Source organism: Equus caballus, chromosome 8 (genome assembly GCF_041296265.1).
Source record: "Equus caballus isolate H_3958 breed thoroughbred chromosome 8, TB-T2T, whole genome shotgun sequence".
In the NCBI taxonomy this organism is placed as follows: domain Eukaryota; kingdom Metazoa; phylum Chordata; class Mammalia; order Perissodactyla; family Equidae; genus Equus; species Equus caballus.
In genome coordinates, this window is record NC_091691.1 from 18867452 (window position 1) to 18892650 (window position 25199).

The 25199-nt window shown below is 49.4% G+C and overlaps 1 protein-coding gene across 5 annotated transcripts in view; it reads left to right on the forward strand.

Moving 5' to 3' along the window:
• Positions 1-25199, forward strand: part of SPRING1 (SREBF pathway regulator in golgi 1) — a 95968-nt gene that overhangs the window by 11273 nt on the left and 59496 nt on the right. The window contains exons 3-5 of one of the 5 annotated variants that reach the window (XM_023647093.2): positions 552-703; positions 1086-1199; positions 16149-16352. In XM_023647093.2, coding sequence (XP_023502861.1) covers positions 552-703; positions 1086-1199; positions 16149-16214 — 332 coding nt within the window. In that variant the 3' untranslated portion in view covers positions 16215-16352. 5 annotated transcript variants of the gene reach the window in all.

The following is a 25199-nucleotide window of genomic DNA, read 5'->3' on the forward strand; positions in this document are numbered from 1 at the left end:
GCTAAATCAATTTATAGAGATTAAGTGTGACTACTGTTTAAAAAAATCCTCCAAACTACTAATAAATGGCAAGCATTAAAAGATATTTGTAAAGAGTGGGGAATTTTTTGTTTGTTTTTTATCTAGAAGGATCTCACTTTCTGGAACGAATACCTTGGTTTTCCCTGTTTTCAGATTTTTGTTTGAAAAAGAATGGCATTTTTCTTCAGGCATCGATGAAAGCATGGCCTCCTTCGGTTAGCACAGGAGAACATCGGCGGGACTTTGTGTGCTGATGGAATCAAGTACAGGACGGCAGACTGACAGCCAGTTTTAGATGGATTGGGATGTGCGGCCCCCTTGTAATATGGGAGTCCATGTTGCCTGTGAACTCCCGCACGTGGGAAGCAGCCCTCATCACACTGTGTCTGACTTCCGGCTCTCTGGAGCTTAGGAGGCCCCGGGCTGCAGACTCTGTCTCCATGTCTTTGCCTGCTACTTTCCTTGCTCTTTGTGGTCACCTGGTCGGGAAGCCTGCTGGTTTTATACTCAGGTCAGTCTCTGCCTTTCAGGATACGTGTGTGAAAGGAGGGACTTGCTGGTGAACGGCTGCTGTGATGTCCGCGTCCCCAGCACCAGGCAGTACAGCTGCGACGGCTGCCTGTCCAGCGGCTGCTGCAGCGCCTACGAGCACTGTGTCTCCTGCTGCCTGCAGCCCAGCAAGGTAGGGCGGGCTCCGTGCTCTGCGTCTCCTTTCTGCCTTTATTTTATGATGAGCTTTGGATTTTTCATGTGAGATTCCTTTGAAAATAGAACTTAGAAGGGAACTTAGAAGGGAATGTTGTAGATGTCAGAAATTGCTCCTGGGAAGTAGTGTTTGTCTGTGGGGAAAGGAGGTGGGTCCCGGTTGCTTGAATGGTTCTTTTGCAGAATGCACCTTTGTCTTGCGAAGCAGATATTGATGAGTAGCATACCAGCGCGTGCTCGCCTGACCTCTCCCCTCCCTGCCCGGCATCAGCAGGGTCTTAGTTTAGGAGAACTATCCAAGGTTACCTTGTGCTGCTGAGTCTGGAATTTATGACAGGTATTAACTTTTATTTCCATAGCAACTTCTCCTGGAGCGCTTCCTCAACCGGGCAGCTGTGGCGTTCCAGAACCTCTTCATGGCAGTCGAAGACCACTTTGAATTGTGTTTGGCTAAGTGCAGGACCTCATCCCAGGTCAGAAGCTGTGGTGGCTCTAACTGGAGGGTGGCGGGTGGGAGTCTGGGGCTAGAAGCAAACTCGAAAACATGCCCTGGGGGCCTTTTGGTGGGGTGCTGGTGGCGAGGAGAGTCCGTGAAGTCGTGGAGAGCTTGCTTTGGTGCAGTGATAGAGTTAGACTGCCACTGGGAGATTTATACGAGTTAGGGAAGTAGAATATTTGTATCAAATCAGGGTCTCCTCAGCTTGCATCTCTCCTCTCTGTTCGGCATGTCTGCACTTTAAGTGGAAGCTTAAAATTATTCTTAAGTCTGGGTGGAGTCCTGATAGTCCAGTTCCTGAGAGAAATTCTCTCCTGCTCTCTTTGACTGAAATTTGACTCAGGCTTTCCAGCAACCGCTCAGTTAGAGTATGGAGTCATTTGCTCTGGGACAGAGTCATGGTTTATTTTAGGATTCAAGGGGATGGGGCCGTGGGTGTTTAAAAACATGAATAACCTGGGGCTGGCCCTGTGGCCGAGTGGTTAAGTTCGCGCGCTCCGCTGTAGGCGGCCCAGTGTTTTGTTGGTTCGAATCCTGGGTGCGGACATGGCACTGCTCATTAAGCCACGCTGAGGCAGCGTCCCCCATGCCACAACTAGAAGGACCCACAACGAAGAATACACAACTATGTACCGGGGGGCTTTGGGGAGAAAAAGGAAAAAGAAAATCTTAAAACAAAAAACAAAAAACATGAATAACTAGGTCGTCAATACTCAGTACTTACTGGCGTGCTGTCATTGAGTGCTTTGCTCTTGGGTGCTCGGCGCTGCCCCTGCTCTGAGAGCACCCGAGAGCCTTCGGCCTTCCCATCGCCCGTGCCCTCGGCCCTCGGCGTCGGTGGTCGGCAGTTGGCGGAGCTCTCCGAAATCCCCAGGCGCACTGACTATACAAGCACGCTTCTTCTGGCTTCTAGCCACGGGGCCTCCAGGACGGTACTGACTTCATCTGAGATAATGGACTCACTCGCCTTCTCTGGCACTCTCGGACCCTTGCCGGGTTTCTGTAGTCCACCTTTGGATTCGTGCTGGTTTTTATGTCTCTGGTCTGCTCTCAGAGCGCTCAGCATCACGGGGTAGATGTTTCAGGGATTACAGTGAGCACTTGAGATGATGAGGAAATTCCTGGTGGTCTTGTTTTGCTGGAAGAGCTTCCCACTTGCATGGGCTTTAGAGGGAACGTGGAGGAAGGCTGTGCACGCGACTCGTGCTGATCAGATGCACTCTGTTCTCAGAAATGCTAGGAAGGGCGAAGTATTTTCTCTCCTTAACTGGTAATACCAGGAGTTATTGCCAGTTTTCAATGAAGATGCTGAACTTTCTGACTTGGGCTTTTTATTGTAAAGAGAGATTTCCCAGTTGTCTGCTTGTTTTGATAGCAGTATCCCAAGAAAGAGAAGATTGGGCTGTTTATAAATTGGATAATACTTACAATTTAGATGTTGAGCATTGCTCTTGGGCCAGTTAATGAACTCTAGACTAGCCAAAAACTCAAGTTGCTTGTATGAAAACAAATTGCTGAAAAATTAGCCATCAGAGGGTTGTCTGTTTTAAATCGGACTTCCAATTTGCTGATCCAAGTGAGGCTTGTGTGGTGGTGTGGGCCTTGGCTCGTGTGCCAAACCTGTAGGTACAGACAACTTGATGAAGGTGACTTGAGGTGGCTCTCCTTCATCTCTGCAGGGTTCGGTAGCAGGAACGGAATTTCTCTGAAGCACAGGGTCGGGGCATAAACGCCCATTGGATCTTAATCCAACTTAAAATCATTTGAGAAAAATTAATTGTTTTCAGTTGCCCAGGTCACAGCTAGGTTGTTAAAAAAAAACTCACTGGTGTCCACAAAAAGAAACAGTCACGCATGGTGTTATGTCCGTTTCTTGTTCATTGGCATTCTGTGCACCCGCCTTTGTTCCAGAAAGTGCCTTGGAGCCTTGAGCGCCGTTTGGAGCTGGGCTCGCCAGGCTCCTGCGGGAGGTGTCTGACAGCAGCCTGCTTTGGCTCGGGCTGTTCTAGAGGGGGGCGTGGGACCGCTCGCTCACGGGCTCTTCTCTTCCCTTTGCCCACAGAGCGTGCAGCACGAGAACACCTATAGGGATCCCATAGCGAAGTATTGCTACGGGGAGAGCCCCCCCGAGCTCTTGCCCGCCTGAGGGGTGCAGAAGACCTGCCTCGTGGGCCAGGAGTCGCCGCTGAGGGACCTGGAGCCTGAGCTGGCCCCGGCGGTCACCGTCGGTGGGAAGAGGAGAGCGGTGCCGCGTGGAGCCTTTGGCTCTGCCCTCTTCTTGTGTTGTCCTCTTGGCTTCCTTCACCGCGGGCGTCTCCAGACGGGGCTGTCCGCCGAAGCAGTTGGAAACGCCGGCTGAAGAAGACAGAACTGCAGGCGGGCGGCGGAGGTGTCGGCGCTCCAGGCCTTGGCTGCTGCAGCTGCCTGGGACCTGGGGGCATCAGGTCTCGTCGGCCCTCGCTGTAAAATTATTTATTGGATTTCTCTGGAGTAGTGGCAGAATTACGATGTTTTGTACAGGAAAAGGCCTGGCCTTGAACGTTGAATATATTCAAGGAAATTACTGTTGCTGTCGCTGTTTTCTGTGTTCATGAGCTTCCTGAGTGAAGTCATCCCCTCACCCAGATAGAATGTTTGGCCTCTTAGAACGTGCTTTGTCTCTCAGGGTACTTATTTTTGGCTTTGTTTAGCAGCATCTTCAGGAGTAGGCCCTGAACACCATATCTTGACGTCTAAAATTGTCTAAAAACTCAGAGATATTATTCTACTCTAATCCTGTGCCCACTTCCCAGCAGCTGGCACCACATGCCCTCAGGTTTTTCCTAGTGGTATTTTGTATATTGTATATCAATGTGCGAGCACCGTTTTAACCGGAAATTCTGGCTTGTGTCCCAGAGGAGTCTGTTCTTGTCTCCTGTGCGGCGTGGAGATGACTGTGGTGTGCGCAGCCTTGCTGCGGTGCGGCTCGGGAGTCTCCGCGGCCTCCTCTCCTGTCCTGCTGTGGAAGCCAGGTGTTACAGCGATTCCTAAATGGAAACGGCGGCTGGCTGTCAGCAGTCGTTCTTAGAGCTTCCAGCTGTGGGAGATGTAGCAGGTACAGAGTTCCGTTTCCCTGTGATTTGCGAAGAAAAAGAAAGAGGAAACCCAGGGGCTGGCCCCGTGCTCTGCATTGGCGGCCCAGGGTTTCGCTAGTTCACATCCTGGGCGCAGACCCAGCACTGCTCATCAGGCCATGCTGAGGTGGCGTACCACATAGAAGAACTAGGACTTACAACTAGAAAATACAACTAGGTACTAGGGGGCTTTGGGGAGAAGAAAAAAAAAAGATTGACAACAGATGTTAGCTCAGGTGCCAATCTTTAAGAAAAAAATCTAAAAAAAAAAAGAAATCAGGGTTCTGTGAGAGACTTCATCTCCCATCAGCGGGATGAGTCTGTGAGCGCTGGACGCACAGGAGGCTGTGCTCATGCTCGAGCCACTCCCATGTCTCTAGTATAACACTCCATTTCTGCTCAAGGCCGAGGGTCCTTGGTCCTCACATCAAGACATCATGCCCCTTGAGTAGTACTGCTCTCTGCTCTCAGGAGTCGTGTTAATGCACAGCTCTTTCCTGGCATCCCTCACTAACCCTGGGGTCGGGCAAGGTCTTTTTCATTTTTTTCATTGTTCAAGTTTTATTGATCTTGGAGCATGGCACTAGTTGTACAGTCTGCTTTCAACGTTTTTTCCAGTGGAGCCCTTTCTTTGGGCTGTGTTTGCCTTCCAGTGTGCCTCTGCAGCATGTGGCAGTAATTTCCCTTAACTTCCTCCTATTACTTCTTGTACTTCCCAGAGTAGGTGTCCCCCTAAACAAGCTTTGTCAGAGGGTAAACTACCTGGCAATTGTTTTTTTTTTCAGTGAGGAAGATTGGCCCTGAGCTAACATCTGTGCCCATCTTCCTTTATTTTTTGTATGTGGGATGTCACCACAGCATGGCTGATGAGCAGTGCATAGGTCTGCGCCTGGGATCTGAACCTGCAAACCCCGGGCTGCCAAAGCGGAGTGCGCGAACTTAACCGCTACGCCACTGGGCAGGCCCCTGGCAATTGCTTTTTAATGTCAGATCCCAAGAAATCTGTTCAGATTGCATTGGACTTTGCAGATTCTACATGTTTGCTGGTGCTCAATCAGCCTTTGTATGAGGAAGACATACACACGTCTGGCTGATTTACCATCTTTTTGGCAACTCAGTCTGGTACGTGAATCTGCCTTCTGTTGGTCGTCACCGCTATCAGCTTCTCCTTGAGCTTATTTGAACTCTTGAGCAATATAACATAGTTTTAATGTGAAAACAGTTTATGGCCACGGTCAGCCTGTGCCTCTTTGTGTGTGACTATTGACTAGCACACTTTGCGTTTTCAACACCTTCACAAACAGAATCTACAACCAAGTGAGAGAGAAGTAAGCTCGCTTGTGTTCCCACCTCATAGATGAGGAAATAGTGAGAGGTGAAGTGACTTCGCAGAGTGTCCGCTGCGATTTCACGACAGAACTGAAACAAGAGCTCCATGCGTGCCTCCAGGGCTCCGGGCCCACTGTCTGTCCCACTGCCTCGCCAGCTCCAGCGCTGGCTCATCCATAAACATCCCCCTGAGAGCATACAGATTTCAGTTGTCCAGGCCAGAGGAGGGGAGAGGTGGCATAAATAGCCAAATTGGGTCAATGATCGAAAGGTCATTTTCATTTGGCCCTGGAATATTTTTTTGTACTGAATCCGTTAGGGGCATGCCCACTGTTATGGAAACTCATAAGGCTGTCGATACATGATGAAGACACTGAAGGACCTGGAACAGCGTCCGTCCGCCCCAGCCTTCCAGCCCAGGACCCCTCCCTGCTCCCCCAACCCTCTGGTTTGTTTCTGGTTCCTTCCACCGAGAGTTTCTAGAATTAGGGACCTTGTCTTAGTTTTGTATGCCTGGAGCCTAGCAAAGTGCATGATATGTGTTGGATTTTAGGTAAAGATCGAAGAAGAGACAAACACACCTTTAGGTTGGAAAGAACTTACTAAATACCAAGTGTTTGGGGCTAAAGGTAATTGGATAGTTTTCAGCATTTCCGCCAGTTCTGAATCTTACTTGCCATGCTTGTTGCTGGCAATGAAAATAAGTCACATCCTCACAGGGAAAGAAACATACAGTAGAGTAGGGGAAAGGACGTGAAGACAGACGTGTGCACAGGGGGCGGCCTGCCTCTGCCCGCCCGGGACTCGGGGTGGCCCTAGACCCGGGGTGCTGCAGCTGGCACTGAAGGGTGAGGGCAGCAGCTCTTGGGAAGCGGAAGGTAGGGTCTGAGGACAGGGGTGGCCGCGTTCAGCCTGCTCCTGAGAGATCCCTGGAGGGCCTCCGGGGAAGCCTCGGTTGGTGTGGCTACAGAGGGAGGTGGGGAAGACTTGCACAGTTTGCAAGATTCCAGGCAAAGCTTTTCCCATCGTTGGGATTTACAGAGAAGTTGTAAACGTGCAGGAGAGAATTCTGCCTCACAGTTGTGGTCAGTAACTACTGCTTACTCACGGTGTGGCCTGGGCACCCTCCTCTCCTGAGTCTCAGGCCCTCGGTCTGTAAACTGGGATCCTGTCTGCCTCTGAGAGCGTGGTCATGAGGTGTCAGTGGGAGCCAGGTCCGGTCTGCAGCCCAGTGGGGCAGTGGTGGCAGGTCATCGGCACGTGGGGATCTGTGGGCCCCTTGGGTGGGAAGGGTGGCAGTTACAGAGCTCCTGCTATTTTTATTACCAATTTTAAAAGAACTCTTGCTAAAGATAACAAATTTTAGATAATTCAGAAATATGTAAAGGTGAAAGAAATAATAACCTAAAGTCACACAACCTAGAGGTCAGCCCCAGTATTTCTGCTCTTCCCTCGTGACTTCTGGGCAGAAGTGAGGGCATTATTTCCTCTTGAAAACAGCTCTCTAGTGGATTTCCTTCTGGGTTACACATAGGCCTATAGAATAATTTTTTGTGAGAGGTGGTATCAATTTCATGGATATGCAGGAATGTTACTCAGCCCCTGCTGAGGACATTTAGTTCATTACCTTTTTTAATACTACAAATAATATATTGATGCTATGCTTTTACATACACGTTTGTATATCTGATAACTGTACTCATCAATTTATACTCTCACCTACAGTGTGTGGGAATGTCTTTCTTGTCCTATCCCTGAGAACCCTGTGTTAGCATTTTTTAACTATTTGCTAGTGGATCTGAATGTTCTAGTTTGTATTTATTTAATTTCTAGTGAGGTGAACCCTTTTCCATATTTTGGTTGGCCATTTATTGTTCAAATGTGGTAAACTGCCTCTTTGTGACCTTGGCCAATTTTTCTGTCTTTTTCTTGCTGGTGCCATCAAGTGGATTCCAACTCCTGGCCACCCCGTGGACAGCAGAGCAGAACCCTAGTCTTTTTGTGCCATCCTCTCACCTTCTGGTACAATATCACTGCTTCACTGCCATTCACAGGGTTGTCATGGCCAGTTTTTTCGGAAGTGAGTGGCCAGGTCCTTCTTCCTAGTCTCTCTTAGTCTGGAAGCTCCACTGAGACCTGTCCACCATGGGCGACCCTGCTGCTATGTGAAATACTGGTGGCACAGCTTTCAGCATCACAGCAACGTGTGGCCGCCACAGTATGACGACCACCCGATGTGTGGTGTGGTTCCCTGACTGGGAAACGAACCCAGGCTGCAGCAGTGAGAGCACCGAATCTTAACCTCTAGACTGTTGTCTTTTTCTTACAGAGCATTTTTAAATGAAGGAAGCCTTAAACCCCGTTTCTTTCTCACGCCTGTACTACTCAGAAGCAAGTAGTGCTTCTTAACAAACTTGACTTTTCCAGTTGATCTGGGGCAGCCAATGGGGGCAGTTTTGCCCGCAGGGGACATTTGGCGGTGTCTGGTGACAGTTTTTTCTCAACTGGAGGAAGGCTGTGCATCTAGCGGGTGGAGGCCAGGATGCTGCTGAGCATCCTGCGGTGCCCGGGACAGGCCCCCCACAGCTACCCGCTCCCCAGGTCAGCAGGGCAGAGGCAGAGAGAGCCTGCTCTGGGTCACATTCCCCCGAAGGTTGCACAGAAGAGCTCCAGGAGCTGCGAGCTGACTTCATTATTTGCCTGCCCTCGCTCTCTGCCGTGCCGAAGTGCTGCTGATTCAATTACCCTGGGATCCCTGGGACCTGCTGCTTCCTCGCAGGGCTCCGGCAGCGCAGTGCTGCTCCAGGAACATTATTACCCGGCCGCGCGTCCTTCGGGCACTAACGTGACCCGGGTGCACACACCCTCCGGCTACAGGAGGACCTGCAGGCTTAGAAACAGCCCCCCCTCCAGGCGGCTCTGCTCTCTCAGTCCCCCACAGCAGCTCTGCATGGAGGGACTTGGGGGGGTGGCAGTAAGGTATCACCACAGATTCCATTTGGAAACTGGTCATTCTGCTCTGAAGAGCTGCCACGTAAATAAATAGGAGTAATTAAAGAGAGGAGCCGGCGGGTCGAGACGCCTTTCCCACGCGGTGCTCTCCCTGGCTGCAGCATAGCACTGCCCTGCCTTCCAGGGCCTTTCCCCGGCTGGGTTTCTCTTGCACAGTTTGCTGTCGTGGTGTGAGTACAGTTTTGGGGACTGGCATCCCTGTTTTCGTTTAGTCACGTGTCTGCAACGTCCCTTGTCTGGTCTGCTTTCTCGGACGGGCAGGGGAGCGGTTGGCTCTAGCGGTGGGCTGCGAGCAGGGAGGACAGTGTGGGCCAGGTTCGGGGGGCCAGCTTCCTGCCCCAGGAGAACCTCGTCCTTATCTTTGTGCGGGCGACCTGATTCCTGTGTGACGTTAGAGCGGAACTGCTGGACTCTCTAAAGTGAAAGGACAGCCTTTAGTGTTATAAAAAAGAAACGAAACAGCTGGCCGGTTGCAACCAACGGGCAAAGCAGTGAATTAGTCAAATATTTGAACCAGGGTCCAGTGTTTTTGTGTCTCGGGGCTGCACATTCTGTGGACCCAGAGGGAGCAAAATGTCGCTGCTAGAAACGCGTGGTTTGTAAGTGGGCGGTTTCGGGGTTCGTGATAGGGTAGAGTAGTGCCCTCCGTCTTGGGACTTTATTAATTCATAAGTGTTTTGTGTCAAGTAGGCAAGCTCTGGTCAGCTTGCATCCAGGTTATCACAAAATCAAAAGTGTTGACTAGATAAGAAATCACCATTATCAGTGAAATTCAAGATTTCAGACCATGTTGGCCACGCCTCGCTATTACTGAGGAGGGGCGTGTGTGTGTGTGTGCGTGTGTGTGTGTAACAGCAGTGGTATGAAGTATGTGAGTAGCATTCTAATTTTATTGACAAGAGCACAGGCACTAATGACCTTGAGTTAATTAACCTGTGGTTTTGGTTTCCTCATTTGTGAGATGAGAGTGATCCCTAAGGCATCTTGCAGATCTCAAACTCTGATTTTTGTGGCTAAGATCCTGCCACGTGTGGAAGCAAGACCAGAGCCGGTGTCTCCCAGCCGCGTGGTCCTGGCCTGTGAGCCTCACAGGTGAGTGGGGTGCAGCCATCTGGAGCCCGTTGTCTTCAAACTCGGGCTTCCCCGTTCTCTCAGGAAGATTTCAACCGGGGCTAACCGTTTTCTGCCTCTTCCTCCTCAAGTGTTACATAGACGCCATGTTCTCTGCTGGGACCAACTCATCTTGTATTGCTGCTCTGCACCTGTGAAAACAGCTGCTGTGTTTTCCATCATACAAACAGTTGCCTTTTGGCAGGAAGCACAGACCCGTGCTATGTAGCTGTACCTTGATACAATGCTGAATTATTTAGGTGTGCTTAACCTGAGATACCCTGAGCGTCTTGGAATTCCTAATAAGGGCTTCTGTAGTCATGGCTCAGTAAAAGGTTTTCCTTTAAATTCTTGTGTGATTACAAGGCAGAAACCTTAAAATGTAGGAAATTACAAAGAAATTAAATTGTGCCAAATTAGATTCCCATCCCCCAAAGGTGACCACTAATTAAAGTTTTGATGTAAAGTTTTGCCTGTTTTTTGTACATAAACATGTATTTTGTGTTAGTATGTAAATAAAGGTAGAATCTTGGTGTACATGTTATTTTAAAATAAATAGTTCCTGTTAGATTGATTTAATCCAATTATAGCTAATTAATTAATTTAAAGTGCTTTTTACTTGTATCCTCCAGTTTCTAAGGTAAAGCCAGGTTAGGGTGGAAGCTCTTTTATAACAGGGCCCTCTGGTGGGCACTGTTTTGGAGCTGGAATCTTCTGTGCGCCTCCCCCAGAGTCTCACAGCCCTGGAGTCCCCCTCATGTGCTGGATTCAGTTTGTCCGGGGAGGTTTGGATCCTGGCAGCAATTCAGGGCGCGTCCTGGGGCTCAGTCCCTGACATCTCTACCCTTCCCGAGCTTTGTCTGCAGCCCGCCAAGTACCAACTTGGAAGCCGGAGATAAATAGTCTCGCAGCAGCTTAGCCGTCGGCTGGGCTCGTTCATTTGACACAGATGAGCTCATTGACCTGATTTAGCACAGGGAGAACTGTGGAGGCAGGCAGATGTGCTCTCAAAGCCCTGTCTTCCCACTTCAGCCTTTTCAGACCTCCAAGGACAGCCGCCTAGTTAAGCGATGCTCGTGGGCGCTATTTCCAAGAAGGAGACGAGAAGATGGAGAGGTGGAGAGGAGAGGAATGGGAGAGGAGAGAAGAATGAGGTGCTGGTGGTACAAACACCAACAATTGCTTTCCGTGCCACTTGGTGGCACCAATTGCATAGGTTTTCTGTCTTTAGCACAATCCTTGTTAAGAGAGTGGGCCCCGTGCCTGCGTGGACTCCCTCTCCTAAAACAATGAAGCTGTTCTGTGGATGGGGAAACAACCACCTGCTGGTGAGGACCAATCAGGACTCTGTCCCGCGTCTTGTCGATTTTGTGTGCACAGGGACTCAGGAAAGTAGCCTTTGGTCTGCTGCTGCTGCTGAAGGGAGTGCCGTGGCCACCCCTTTCTTCCTCTCCCGTCCGCCAAGACAAGAAGCAGGACAGGTCTCTTGACCATTCTTACTCAGACGAGGAAAACACTCGCAAAGTGCTTCCAATGCACCGTTCTGTGTATGCGCCAGCTGCTCTGCCTTCTGAGGCAGATGATCTTTCCCTCTCATCTTATGGAGGAAGGTCTGATGCTCACGTTAGGTTTTGCTCCAGGTTATACCATTAGATGGTGGAGCTGCACGCAAACTTCAGACCTGCAAAGGTGCAGGCAGGCCGGGTGGGCAGCGCGTGGCTTCCGTACATAGTGATAACAGCGATGGTCTTCCAATCATTTCCGACGCTTATCTAATCCTAACAACCACCCTTACGAGGTAGGTAGGTCTTTTTATCCTCGTTTTAAAGAAACAAACTCAGAGATGAGTACTTTGCCTGGGGACGTGCCATCTTAGTTGAAACCAGGGTAGTGACTGAACCAGATCCTTCTTGCTCTTGGACATGGCCTTTGAGCCCTGAGGATGTCGTAAGTGCTGCGCCAGGCTCTGAGCGCTGAGGAGGAGGCCCCTGCGCGGGCCCTGGGTTGCATTTGCTCTGCGGTTTGCTGTTTGGCCTTGGGTTTGGGTCATCCTTGATTTAAGCAACATGTTTCACCTTCTCACTGCTGGTCCTGGCCCTCAGGGTGGGTTCTAATCCAATAAGACTGTGTTCTTAGGAGAAGGGGCAGAGGGGCCGGCCTGGAGGTGCAGTGGTTAGTGCGCATGTTCTGCTTCGGCGGCCCGGGGTTCACCAGTTTGGATCCTAGGTGTGGACATGGCACCACTTATCAAGCCATGCTGTGGTAGGTGTCCCACGTATAAAGTAGAGGAAGATGGGCACAGATGTTAGCTCAGGGCCAGTCTTCCTCAGCAAAAAGAGGAGGATTGGCAGCAGATGTTAGCTCAGGGCTAATCTTCCTCAAAAAAGGAAAAAAAGGAAGGGGGAAAGACACCAGGGCTCAAGAAGGTGGCTCTCTGCAAGCCAGGGAGAGGCCTGGGGAGAAACCAACCCTGCCGACGCCTGGCGCCCAGAACGCTGGGCAAATACATCCTCTCGTTTAAGCCCCCGCCTGTGGTATTTGTTACGGCAGCCGTGCTGACTAACGCAGCACTCGAAGGAAGTGAGTGCGGAGCTGATAGGCAAAGCCAAAGGAAAGTACGGGTGGGGAGAACCTTGGGGCTGAGCTGCACGTGGGGCGCTCCTTCCAGTTCCCGTGTCTCTTATCCCCTCCTGGTCGCCCGTCTGTGCAAGTGCACGCGCGGCCATTCGTAATGGCCCTTCCCGCTGTGGCGTGCCAGGGTGCCAGTGGGTGGCTCCTAGGACCTGGGAGCGCTGGTTTAGACCAGCTGTATTTAACTGGAGGGAGACCATGCCCCCAGGGAACACTTGCTGATGTCGGAAGACATTTTTGATTGTCACGAAGTGTGTCTGTAGAGGAGCTGCTGGCCTCCCGTAGGGGCTGGGCATGCGGCTCAACATCCGTAGCGCAAGGACAGCCCCCCCGCAATGGGTTATCGGCCCCAGTGTCAGCAGCGCCGGGTGGAGAAACTCTGGGTTAAACCCTGTTCCCCCTTGGGTGGGGGTGGCTGACTGACCAGCCCCAGGCCCTCGCCCGCCGGTATTCACTAAGCGCTGCTGCGTGCCCGGCTCTGTGCTGGTGGCTGGGAGCCTGCGGAACTGCAAGGTGGCCCTCTGGAGTTTAAGGTCAAGCTGACCCTGGGCCTCTGGTTTTGGGAATGTGGAACCTGAGCGTCCTTAGGTATTGATGCTGCCATCCCCTTAGGATAAGCTGTCACTTTGAGTTTCCAAAGAAAACCTTTTATGCTTGAGCTGTGCAGACACCATTCATTTATTCCCACCTTGTTCACAGGCCCACACTAGGATAGCTTGTTTGTTTTCAAAAGGATTTGAGAAAACTCCACATATTTATGTACAATACTGATTAGTAAAACGGAAATTAAATTAGAACCAATTTAAAATAGAATGCAGACATGCAGTTGTAAGACAGCAATACAGTTGATGCGATTGAGTTTCTTGGCAGCAAGGGCAAAAAGGGAAATAATCCGTCATGTTAATGCAAAGCATTCATGGCATTATACTGCTCTTTCCTGAAAGGATGCAAAGTCTAGAATAAAATTTTCATATGGGCTTTAGGACAGAGGACACTGACTCATACTTAGTGATGTATACTGTGTGTGTATGGACCATGCCAAGAGCAGGCATTTTTGGGTGTTGGATAGAATGGTGAGTTAGAAGTGGTCTCTGCTTTCAGATAATACAAAGTCTGTTGGGGACACAGGCAATTACGTCACTACTTGTCACACAGGACTATGAATGTGAGGATAGAGGAGTGTTTGTGTGTGAGGCAGGCAGGGGAGACTTACAGAGTAAAATGACATGTTTTAAATACACATGTATGCATTTTTTCTAATTTTTGTAATCATTTTCTAATTACAGAGTGATACACTACACTGCATTATAGAAAATTAGACAATAGAAAGAAGACCAGACAAGCTTTCTTAATCCTTCCATCTGTAGATAACCACTATTCTTTGGTGTGCATCTACTTTCATACACACACACGTATATTAATATATTTAATGAAAAAGAAAATCGCAGTCCTATTATATTTTTACCATTTTGTAACCAAATGAAGGCCCTTGAATGGGCCTTTGAAGTATGGCTTGGAGATCACCGGGCTGAGAAAGTGGAATGCGTGCCAGGCTGGCCGTGGAGCTGGGTAGCCGGGTCCCTGCCCCCCGGGAATGCAGATCCATGGAGGTGGGTGAAGTCCCACATTTGGCTTCACAACTCCAGGGGGCTCCATTCACATGGTAGCAGAGGGATGGTCTGTTCCCTGCCCTGCCCCCTTAGCAATGTCATGAGAATGATTTTCCATGTTAAATAGTCTCCCACTTCATTTTCTTTTTGTAACAGCTTTACTGAGATATAATTCATATACCATACAACTCACCCGTTTAGAGTGTACATTCATGTTTTAGTATATTCACAGAGTTGTGTAACCATCCCCACAGTCAATTTTAGAACGTTTTCATCACCCCAGAAAGAAGCTATGCCAATTAGCAGTCACCCCCATTTCCCCCAATCCTTCCAGCCCTAGAGGACCATGGAGCTACTTTCTGTTGTCTGGATTCGCCTATTCTGAACGTTTCACCTAAACAGAATCGTATACTATGTGGTCTTTTGTAACTGGCTTCTTTCACTGATCGTGTTTTCAAGGTTTATCCAAAGTTGTAACATGCATCAGTACTTCGTTCTTTTTTAAAAATTTATTTTGTAGCTGAAAGGTAATTCATATACCATACAATTCACCCTTTTTTAAGTGTACAGCTCAGTGGTTTTTAGTATATTCACAAAGTTCTGCAGCCACAACCGCTAATTCCAGAACATTCTCATCACCCCAAAAGAAACCCATACCCATGGGCAGTCACGCCCTGCTCTTCCTCCCCCCAGCCCCTGGCAACAATTAATCTACTCTCTGTCTCTATGGATGGACCTAGTCTGGACTTTTCATGTAAATAGAATCATATACTCTGTGGTCTCCTGTGTCAGGCTGCTTTCACGTAGCAGTTTTCAAAGTTCACTCATGTTGCAGCATGTGTCAGCGCTTGCTTCCTTTTTACGGCTGGATGATACTCCATTGTATGGAGGGACCATGCCTGCTTGTCCGTGCATCAGCTTGTGGACATTTGGGTTGTTTCCACTCTTCGGCTGTGGTGAATAATGCTGCTGTGAACATCTGTACACAGGTTTTGATGTTTTCAGTTCTCTTGAGTATAAACCTAGGAGTGGAATTGCTGGGTCACATGTTAACTCTGTTTCACCTTTTGAGGAACTTCAGACTGTTTTGCAAAGCAATTGTACCATTCTGCTTTCCCACCAGCAATGCATGGAGATTCCAGTCTTCGTCAACACTTGTCATTGTCTGTCTTTTAATTCCAGCCATCCTAGTGATTATGAAGTGGTATGTCACTGTGGTTTTGATCTGCGTATCCCTCACAGCTAATGGTGTTGGACATCTCTTCCTGTACTTAGGGGCCGTTTGTATATCTTCTTTGGAGAGATGTGCATCCTAATCCTTTGCCCATTTTTAAATTGGGTTGTCTTTTTATTGTTGAATTGTTAGAATTTTTAATATATTTTGGACACAAGTCCCTTATCAGGTATATGATTTGCAAATACTTTCTCCCATCCTGTGGGTTGTCATTTCACTTTCTTGATGGTGTTCTTTGAAGCTTTAAATAAAAGCTTGATTTTGATGAAGGTCAATTTACCTCACTTTTCTTTCGTTGCTTGTCCATTTGGTGTTGTATCTAACCACTTGATTTTTAATGAATGATAATATTCTTTGGAATGGATGTAACATAAAGGGGTCATTGTTTGATTCTGACTTGCATGAAGTTCTTTGTTTTAAATGCCACCCCTCCCCCCATCTTTATTCTGGGAGCATCTGGTATTAGACCTCAAGCCATTTGCAAATCTCGTCAGATCCCTGTAGCCTCTAGAAACACATCGTTGTTGCACGTGCCTCTTTTTCTCCCCCACGAATGTGTTTGGTGGTGCTCAGACCTCTGCAAGGCAATTGGCAAGATGCGCAGGTCTCCAGGGAGCGCGGCTTCAGTGCCTCCTCTCCCTGTCGTTTCGAAGCCAAGGGTTGCACTAACGCAACCTTGCGGGACCACGTCGCCATCTTCTGGCAAAGATGGGAAAGTGCAGTGCCAGGAACTTGAAGATTCTGCTCATTCTTTTCCTTCTTTCGCTTCTCCACGGCAGATTCTTTTCATTCTGGCCTACTCCTGTTGTTTTGAAAGTTCTCCCCACCTTTGGAGGTGGTGTTTAAATATTAAATCTCTTACTAAAACGGAATCTGTTTTCTACAAGGCAAAGAAGCTTAAGTGGTTCCTGTTCCACAGGCAGCTCCTGATAGACGAAAAATGTCATCGCTGAGTGGGAACCAGTACTTTACTCCAGGTGAGGAAAGGAAATCGAGTACAAGTCATTTCCTGTGTCATATTATTGTATCTGTTGAGTCCCTGATACTCCAGAACTCTCCGGGCTGCACCGTTATACCTGCTTCTCCCCGCCCTCCCGGGAATATGTATTGTCCCCACTTTGCTGACGAGGAGAATGAGGTCCTGGAAAGATAAATGGCTGCCCTTTGTTTTCTAGAACGGCGTGGGCAACAACTTTATTTTCTTTAATGAAAGTTAGGACAGTCAGGGTGTGAAATCATTAGTCCCTAATGTCTTACACTCTGTTTTAATAGGTGTTTATTGAATATTGAAAAAAATAAATAACTTCTGTGTCTTGACTCCTGACCCACTTTCTTTTCACCACACCCAGCTGCTTCTTTGTCCTAAATGCCTCAGTCATGTCAATAAATATTTGTAATGTTGTTCAGTGAGAGAGCACATGTTTATAACTTTTCTTTCAGACTTTAATAACACAAGTAAAAGTATGATTTTAAAAATTGTACAGAAAAACGTGTACGAATGTTCACAGCGGCATTATTCACAATAGCCAAAAGGGAAAACTACCCAAATGCCCATCAAATGATGAATGGACAAACGAAGTGTAGTCTGGCCATACGATGGAATATTTCTCAGCCGTAAAAAGGAATGAAGTTCTGACATGTGCTATGATGTGGATGAACCTTGAAAATGTTACGCTAAGTGAAAGAAGCCAGTCACAAAAGGCTACATATTATATGATTCCATTTACATGAAATGTCCAGAATAAGCAAATCTACAGAGACAGAAAGATTGGTGGTTGCTACAGCTGGAGGGAATGGGTAAACATAAGGAGTGACTGCTAATGGATATGGGGTTTCTTTTGGGGTGATAAAAATGTTCTAAAATTGATTGTGGGGATGGTTGTGCAATTGGGACTATACTAAGAAAGATACTAAGAATATACTTTAAATGGGTTTGCATCTTACATTAATTAAATCCTGATAAAGCTGTTTTTAAAACGTGCACAGTAAAGCTTTGCAACGGGCTGGTGTGTGTGGGTGATGGGGATTGTACTTAGGATGCTTGTGGAGGAAGTGGAACCTGGTACAGAGAGCTGGGCTCAGCCAGACAGACCCAGGCTTAAAGCCCAGTTCTGCCCCTGACTAGTGGCATCGTTTTACACTAATACTTAACCGCTCTGAAGCTTGGTTTCCTTATTCGTAAAATAGCTCAGGCTTTTTTTGGATTAAATAGATAAGTTTCTTGCACACACCATGTTCAATAAATATCCGTTTCCATCTCCCTTCCAGCCCTGAGGTACTATGACTCTGACTTTCAGGCTAGTGAAGGGACTTTCTATTAAACCTTTTTGCCTTCAGAAGCTTCTGGGGGCAGTGTTGCTGAGTGGATCCAGAATGTGAAATGAAGGGTTTGTCCTGAGCTGAGAGCCTGGCTGGTTGCGGGAGTCTGTGGTTTCCTTGTTTGCATGCCCTCTCTAAGCTAGGTGTCCACTTGGCCCATTCTGTTCCACACTGCAAGGTCTTGGTCCTGCACATGGCCATTTGTGAGTCTGTGGGATGCACGCATCATCCTCTCATGTATTCTGACAAGCCTGGGCAGCATCTCTAGGCAGGTGCATTTCTCCTGTCTGCTGGTTACCCCCAGCCCTGCCTTCACCACCTCATACTTTAAGGGGTGGATTTGCAGGGTAACCTTATTATAAGGGTGACGCTGGGAGTGTGGCAACAGCAGAGTTTTTCCTACATTGTCTTAAAGCAGTTTTGTCCTGGATGAATAAGGACCCTTCAAGCTACTCCACGTAAACAATGTATTAAAGGCAGATAAGGATGTGCCACTGAGGCTGGGAGAAAATGTAAGGGGGTATCTGGAAACGTCTGCCATCCCCAAACCAAGACACACGGGTTCTGCCATCAGACACCTCAGGAGCCCTGTGAAATTGACTTCATCAATGACCCCTGACCCCTCCTCCCAATCCTGGGCATCGGGTGACCTGGTGAGCTCCCTCCCTGTGCTCTTCCTTGAGCCACCTGCATTTAGAAGAGGCCTCACCCAGCGGGCAGCGCTCAAAAGAGGGGAATGAGTTCCTGAACATGGGATTTTCAGATTGGGTGGTGGGGTTGGGGAGAGAGGAATGTGCAGGATAACTGGCAGGGGAGGGATGATCCTCTGATTCTCATGGAAAGGAAATAAGGAGAAAAATTTTATTGGGTTTTGACATTTCCAAATTCTCACTTTTACATGGGGGAGTAAATTCAAATTCCCCCATTTTTTTTTTGAGGAAGATTAGCCCTGAACTAACATCTGCTGCCAATCCTCCTCTTTTCACTGAGGAAGGCTGGCCCTGAGCTAACATCCGTGTCCATCTTCCTCCACTTTATACGTGGGACACCTGCCACAGCATGGCTTGCCAAGCGGTGCCATGTCCACACCCGGGATCTGAACCAATGAACCCCAGGCCGCCGAACCGGAACGTGTGCTCTTAACTGCTGCGCCACGGGGCAGGCCCTCAAATTCCCTTTCTTAAAATAACCTGTGTGCTGTGGAGGGATGCTTATTCAAAGTCTAGGGCTAGTAACCGTAATGAGACTATGGGGAGAGGAGAGCTGTTGAGCTAGGAACAGGGAATGGGGGTTTGAGTGGGGGACCCTGGGAAACAGGGTCTGTCCTCCTCTCTGGCTCTTGATGGACGGAGTGTTGTGTGACAATGTTGACAACGGGGTCTCGAAAGACTTAATGAAATACAACACAGCCACCCTACAAAGGGGGTGATGTTTCCCACTGTACGTGCAAGGAAGCCGGCCACAAGAGGTGATGTGACTTACCCAGGACCGAGGAGCTGGGAAGTGGAGGAGCAGGATCCAGCCGCAGCCCTGCGCCCCTGCTCTTCAGCATGGCCTCTCAAACCAGGTCCCATGGCGTCAGGCATGAACTGGCTTACGATGAAAGCAGTCTGTCTCTCCGGCTCTCTCCTACCTTCTGCTGACAATGTGCACGTCTCATGGCTGAACACTCCCCTTGAGTCCCCTGTCAGAGTCTGGAGAAGGTTTTCTTTCCTCTCTGGGTTTGCTGGTTCTTGTGATCGGCTTAACGTGATGAATCCTGGAAGCACCGTTGATGACATGAGACACGTGGAGATGGATGGATGAAACAACTCTGGGTCAGGGCTGGGGGGAAGATCATGGTTAAGGCAGATGCCGAAAGAGATGACTTAGTGCAGGGGTTGAACCTTTTTCTGTAAATGGCCAGATGGTAAGTATTTTTAGCTTCGCATGTTGTATGGGCTCTGTTTTAACTGCTTAACTCTACTGCTGTAGCTCAAGCGCAGCCGTAGACAGTGTGTATACAAATGGACATGGCTGTGTTACAATAAAACTTTATTTATACAGATGGGTCGAGGGCTGGATTGAGCCTTTGGGCTGTAGTTTACTGACCTCTGGCTTAGTGGACCAGCCTTAATTGCTCAGACTCCTTTCTTAGATTGTCCCTTTTTTTAGAGACTGAGTGCTTAGAAAAGCTGGAATCTTCCTCAATGCTCCCGGGAAGGTTGCTAAACACAATGAAAGGCCACCTTCAGCGAAGGACCTCAACCAGGTGGAAGCAACAGGAATTTGGAGTTTTAACCCTACAGCAGATGCTGAGAAATGAGGATTCTGCTCTCTTCCCATTGTCCCTCAACGGAAGGCTGGGTGTTTTAATTAGCTAATGTTGGCAAATTGCTTTCAAGAAAATTGTAAAATGTTTCGTGCTACCAGTGCCAAGAATCCTAATTAGCTTTCCTTAAAGATACCACCTGGAAGTGTGATATTTGTTGCTCGAGGTCCAAGCCAGCAAGAATAACCTGCAGACCAAAAACCGGTTTTTAAGCAAACATAATTGAATGTGAACGAATCTCAGCATTGATGTCACATTTTCTTCCTTCTGCCTAATCTGATTCCTAGCAGCTGGGATATTAAAACCCCACAAATGGAGGGTTTTTTCCATGAGAGCCTGGTGGCGACGGGGCCACGAAACACATTAACCCATCCATTTGTTGCCGCCGATGTTGCCTTTTGGATTTTTAGCTCGTGCACCAGAGGCCCTGCCCTGGCATGTCAAGGTTACAGAGAGGAGGCGGCTGGCAGCCACTCAATCATGCAGCCGGGCTGGCTCTCAGGTACGCCAGTCCGGGAGAGACGTGTGCATGCTCTGTCGCTCTTAACAGCTGGATAATGAATTTGCTCTCCAACATTCTTGTTTCATGTGGTGGCAGCGGCGACAGGAGCAGCATCTGATCTGTGTCACCGCCAGAAGCAAGTGAGATGTAGTTAATATGGACCTTAGCCACCGACGTGCCTTGATTTGGAATCTCCAGGCTCTGATGAAGCCCCCGCTAAATTATCCAGGGGTGGGGGAGACGCCTGTGTGAGGGGAGGCAGCAGGGGGGAGGGGGAGGGCAGGATTCTTCGGCTCAGCACTGCTGACATTGGGGTCCGGGTCATTGTTTGTGGTGGGAAGCGGGGCACTGTCCTGTGCACTGTGGGATGTTGAGCAGCCCCCCTGGCCTCTACCGACTAGATGCCAGTAGCAGGTGTCACCCCAGTGGTGACAACCAAAAATGCCCCCAGACATTGCCAAGTGTCCACTGGGGGGACGGTTGCCCCTAGTCGAGAACCAGTGGGTGGAGGGGAGGGGTAGGACTAGGAGTCCCATTTCTCAGGGACACACTTGGAGCAGGGACCTAAGGGAAACTGGGCTCCAAGACTCACTCTTGACTCCTCTCTGTGTCTCACACATTAGCAAATCCCAAAGGCTCTACCTTGACAGGATGTTCTGAACCAGACCACTTCTTGCCATCCCGCCTTTCCTGCTCTCATCCAAGCCCCCACATCTCCTGTCTAGGTGATGCCAGCAGCCTCCCAACTGGTCCCCGGATCCTCCTTGCTCCCCACAGGCTGTTCTCCATGCAGCAGCCAGAGGGACCCTTTGGAAGGTGAGTGAGAGCATCTCACTGTCCTGCTGGGAATCGCCAGGCTCCATCTCACTTCCGCTGAAATGCCCAATTCTACCTGGTGCTATGCCCTGAGTCCACCTCCCCTGGCCTCTGCACCTGTCTCCTTGCCCACAGGCATCCTTCACTCCTCTAGTCTCTGCTCAAATATCCCTCTCCAGAGGCTCCCCTTGACCCTACCATGAAGAACCCACCTCTGTCTTCTCTGGCCCAGGGGTCCTCAGCCTCGCACTAGTGACATTTGGAGCCAGACAACTCCTTGTGAAGGGAGATCTCCTGTGCATTGTAGGAAGTTGGGCAGCATCCCTGGCCCCTCCCCACCAGATGACAGTGGCACCTCCCACACCCAATTGCCACAACCAAAAATGTCTCCAGACATCCCCAAAGGTCCCCTGGGGGGCAGCATCGCCCTGTCTGAGAACCACTGCTCTCCTCCTCCGGCTTTGTTTTCCTCTGATAGGACTTCCTGTCTGTTGGTCTGTCCGTCTTTTCACTGGAATGAATGCAAGCTTTATGAAAGCATAGACTTAGTTGTAACCCCTGCCTGTATTTCCAGGGCATAGAGGAGAGCTTGGTGCATAGTAGGCACTCAATAAACGTGTTGAACGTTATGACTTTCAATTTCTCAACAACCAGTGGGGCGGTGGGCTTGTGGATTTGGGGCAGGACTGGCCTGCGGAGCGTGTTTTACTGGTTATGGATGTTGAAACGCTGTGTCTTGGACTCCTGCAAGTTCTTAAAGTATAGAGGGACTTGCAGAAACCGAGGCCAGGGGTCTTGTTAAAGGACACTCCGGGGCCCCTCCCCGGAAGTGCTGAGGGGTGGGGCAGAGCCAGATGAGCCCGCAGACCACACCAGGAGGGACTCTGTTAAGAGGGAACTGCCCCTGGCCTGCAAGCACTTGCAGACTGAGGGATTGGGGTGGTCTGCAGGTTCGGAGGACATTCTAACTTTCGTCCGTGGGTGCATTGAGGAGTTCCTTTCTGGCTAAGGTGCTTCCTAGAACCTGGTGGATGAGGGCCGCCATCTCCCTCTCCTTCGTCCCCTCTCCCTCTGCGGGCATCACTGAGACATGCAGATGGACAGATGGCCGGGGTGGTTTGGCGTGGGGAGCCTCAGGCACACAGGCGTGTCCTGGGGGCGCTCACCCCGCCCAGCCACTGCTCTCTCCATCCCACGCAACTGTTTTAGCTCCTGCTGTTTGCGCATTTCTCCACCCTCTTCATGGGGGGGGGGTGGAGTCCTGTAAAGTGTGGCCATTAGGACAAATCTGACTTAAACTGCGGTTTTTCCACCGGCTGTGTGACTTTGGGCAAATTACTTACCGTTTCTAAAACTCAGTTTACTGACCTGTCCGATGGGGATGATACCTAGCTCCCCGTTTCGTCATGAGGATTCAGTGAAATGAGCAGTGCTCCTCGCTTGACCTGGCCAAGGCGAGTGCTCACAGAGGAGCCGCTGTTATTGTTGCCTCCATACCTGGCGCTCATGTCACCGGCTCAGCCCGCGGCGGGCTTCACCTGCCTCCTCCCTTCTCCTGTCGAGGAGTTTCGCTCCTGCTGCCTCTTCTGTGTCACCCGTCCCCACCAGCGCGCGGCCTCCCCCTCCTGACTCTCACCCCCTCGCCCTCCCTTCCCAGCATGTGGATCTCATCACTGTGATTACACCGTATTAGCCACCGTGATTGTTCCATGCCTTGGCACCTCATTACTGAAATAAAGTTCACATTAATGGGAGTCCTGCAGCTAATCCCTCTGCTCGCCTCTCCTGAAAATGCATTCCGGTGATTAGCAGGAGAGACACATGCATATATTCATTTTAAAACTGCTCCCCTCCTCCCCCGGCTCACACGCTTCTACCCACAGTCACTGCAGTGACGGAGGCCAGGGGGCCTTTTAGCTGCCACCAGGCAGAGGAGGAGGGGACAGTGAAGTGTTCTGAACTGGGCCAGGGCAACTTTTCCCCCTAGAGAAAGAAACATATCCGTTTCCTTTGGGCGGGTGCAATTAGAAACAAAACCAACCCATAAAACAAAGGCCTTGGAGGGAGACAGACGGGGGGTGTGTCCTGGCCGTGCCACTTGCTAACCATGAGACCTTGGCGAAATGGCTTCAGCCTTCCTGATGCGCAGTTTCCTCCTCTGTTGAAGGAGGATGCTAGCATGGGGAGGGTTATGTCAAAGGAGAAACGTGGAAAAGTCCAGTGTGGGGTTTGCTCCCCTCCCCTGGCCCGGGGATCCAGAGGTCAGGTGTGTCCACGGGGCTTCGAGTGCCCGGACGGCCTGTTTCCTTCTCCACACAAGAGCTGCAATGCATCCCCCACCAAGAGCAGTGAAGACTAATTGCTCAATGGCTATTAGCGTTCATAACAACTTGGGTGAAACTCACTCCACTGGCCCCCCGGGGAATCTGCAGATGCTCCTCCCCCATCTGACTTGAGGAGCTGGCCTCCCAGGTCCACTCAGGTGACCTCAGCGCTCCTTTTGTGCATTTCCCCTGTCCTGATTAAAACTGGGGGCAGGATGACCCCCGGGCAGCAGCTGAGGAAAGGGAGCCAGAGAGCAGCAGAGGGAGGCGTGGGGCTGTAATGAGATTCACAGGCACCCTGACTCACCCTCCGTGTCAAGGAGACATTTTCAAAAAGGTTTGACACAGCATCCTCGCAGAGCCCTCTGCCAAAATGCAAGGTGGAGGCCCCTGGAGTCCTCTGAGCCGGCTTCTGTTAACAGAGCGGTCCGTATGCATATTATAATCACGCTGCTCCAATTCCCCGCTAAGCAGCTGTTCCCACAAAGTGGGACAATAGCCCAGCCCCACCCCTTCGAGAGCTGATTTCAGTCTTGTCTTTGCCGGTGCCAATTCTTTGATCAGTTTTCACTTAGGATGTGGAGGGCATGTTACAAAGTGCTTTGGGCTGGCTGCCAACAGGCACCTCACTGGAGCATGACAAGGGCCCAGAAGTGTCAGTGTTGGGAGAGAGACAGCACACAGGATGCCTTTTAAAAAATAATTATATTTGAATTCTAAAAGCGATCTTCATATATGTTAGCGGAGTCATTTATATGGAAAGCTATGCTGGTTCCTCTCCCCTTTTAATATTTGATGTTGCTTCAGCTTCCTTCGCAGTTGGGATAAGCGTTCTGTGGCTTCTGGGGGACTTTTTGGACTCCTGGGTTAAGAAAAAACAATGAGAGGGCAAGAAACTGTCACTTCTTCCCCAGTCCTCCTCTGTCCGCCTTCCTCCGGCACCTCATCCAGATGCTTGGTTGCTAAATTGATTGTAGAGGATTTGAGGGAGCAAGGTGGGAAATTGAGGGAGTCCAAAAATAAATTTGGTTCGTTGGTGATGGTGGTATTGGTATGCTTTTATTTTTTATTTTATTTTATTGTAGTAAAATATACATAACATAGAATTTGCCATCTTAACCGTTTTTAAGTGTGCGGTTCGGTGGCGTTAAGGACATTCACATTGTTGTGCAACCATCACCACCATCCGTCTTGACACCTTTTCCATCTTCCCAAACGGAAACTCTGTCCCCATTAAATACCAACTCCCAATCCCCTTTACCCCAGCCCCTGGTACCACCGTTCTACCTTCTGTCTCGATGAATTTGACTCCTCTAGGGACCTCATATAAGTGGAATCATACAGTATTTAGCCTTTTGTGTCTGATTTTTGTCATTTAGCATAATGTCTCAAGTTTCGTCCACATCGTAGCGAGTCAGAACTTCCTTTTTAGAGCTGAATAATATTCCTTTGCGTGTACACACCACGTTTTGTTTATCCATTCATCCATCGATGGACATCTGGGTTGTCTGCCATTTGTGGAATCTTACAGGTTGCCCAGCAGCCATGTTCGCTGTTTACCTACTTGCAGGCATCTCATTCATTTCTCACCAGGGCCATTTTATGGTTGAGGAAAGGACGTCTGGGGAGATGAAGGAGCTTGCTTGAGGTAACCTGCTATTAGGTG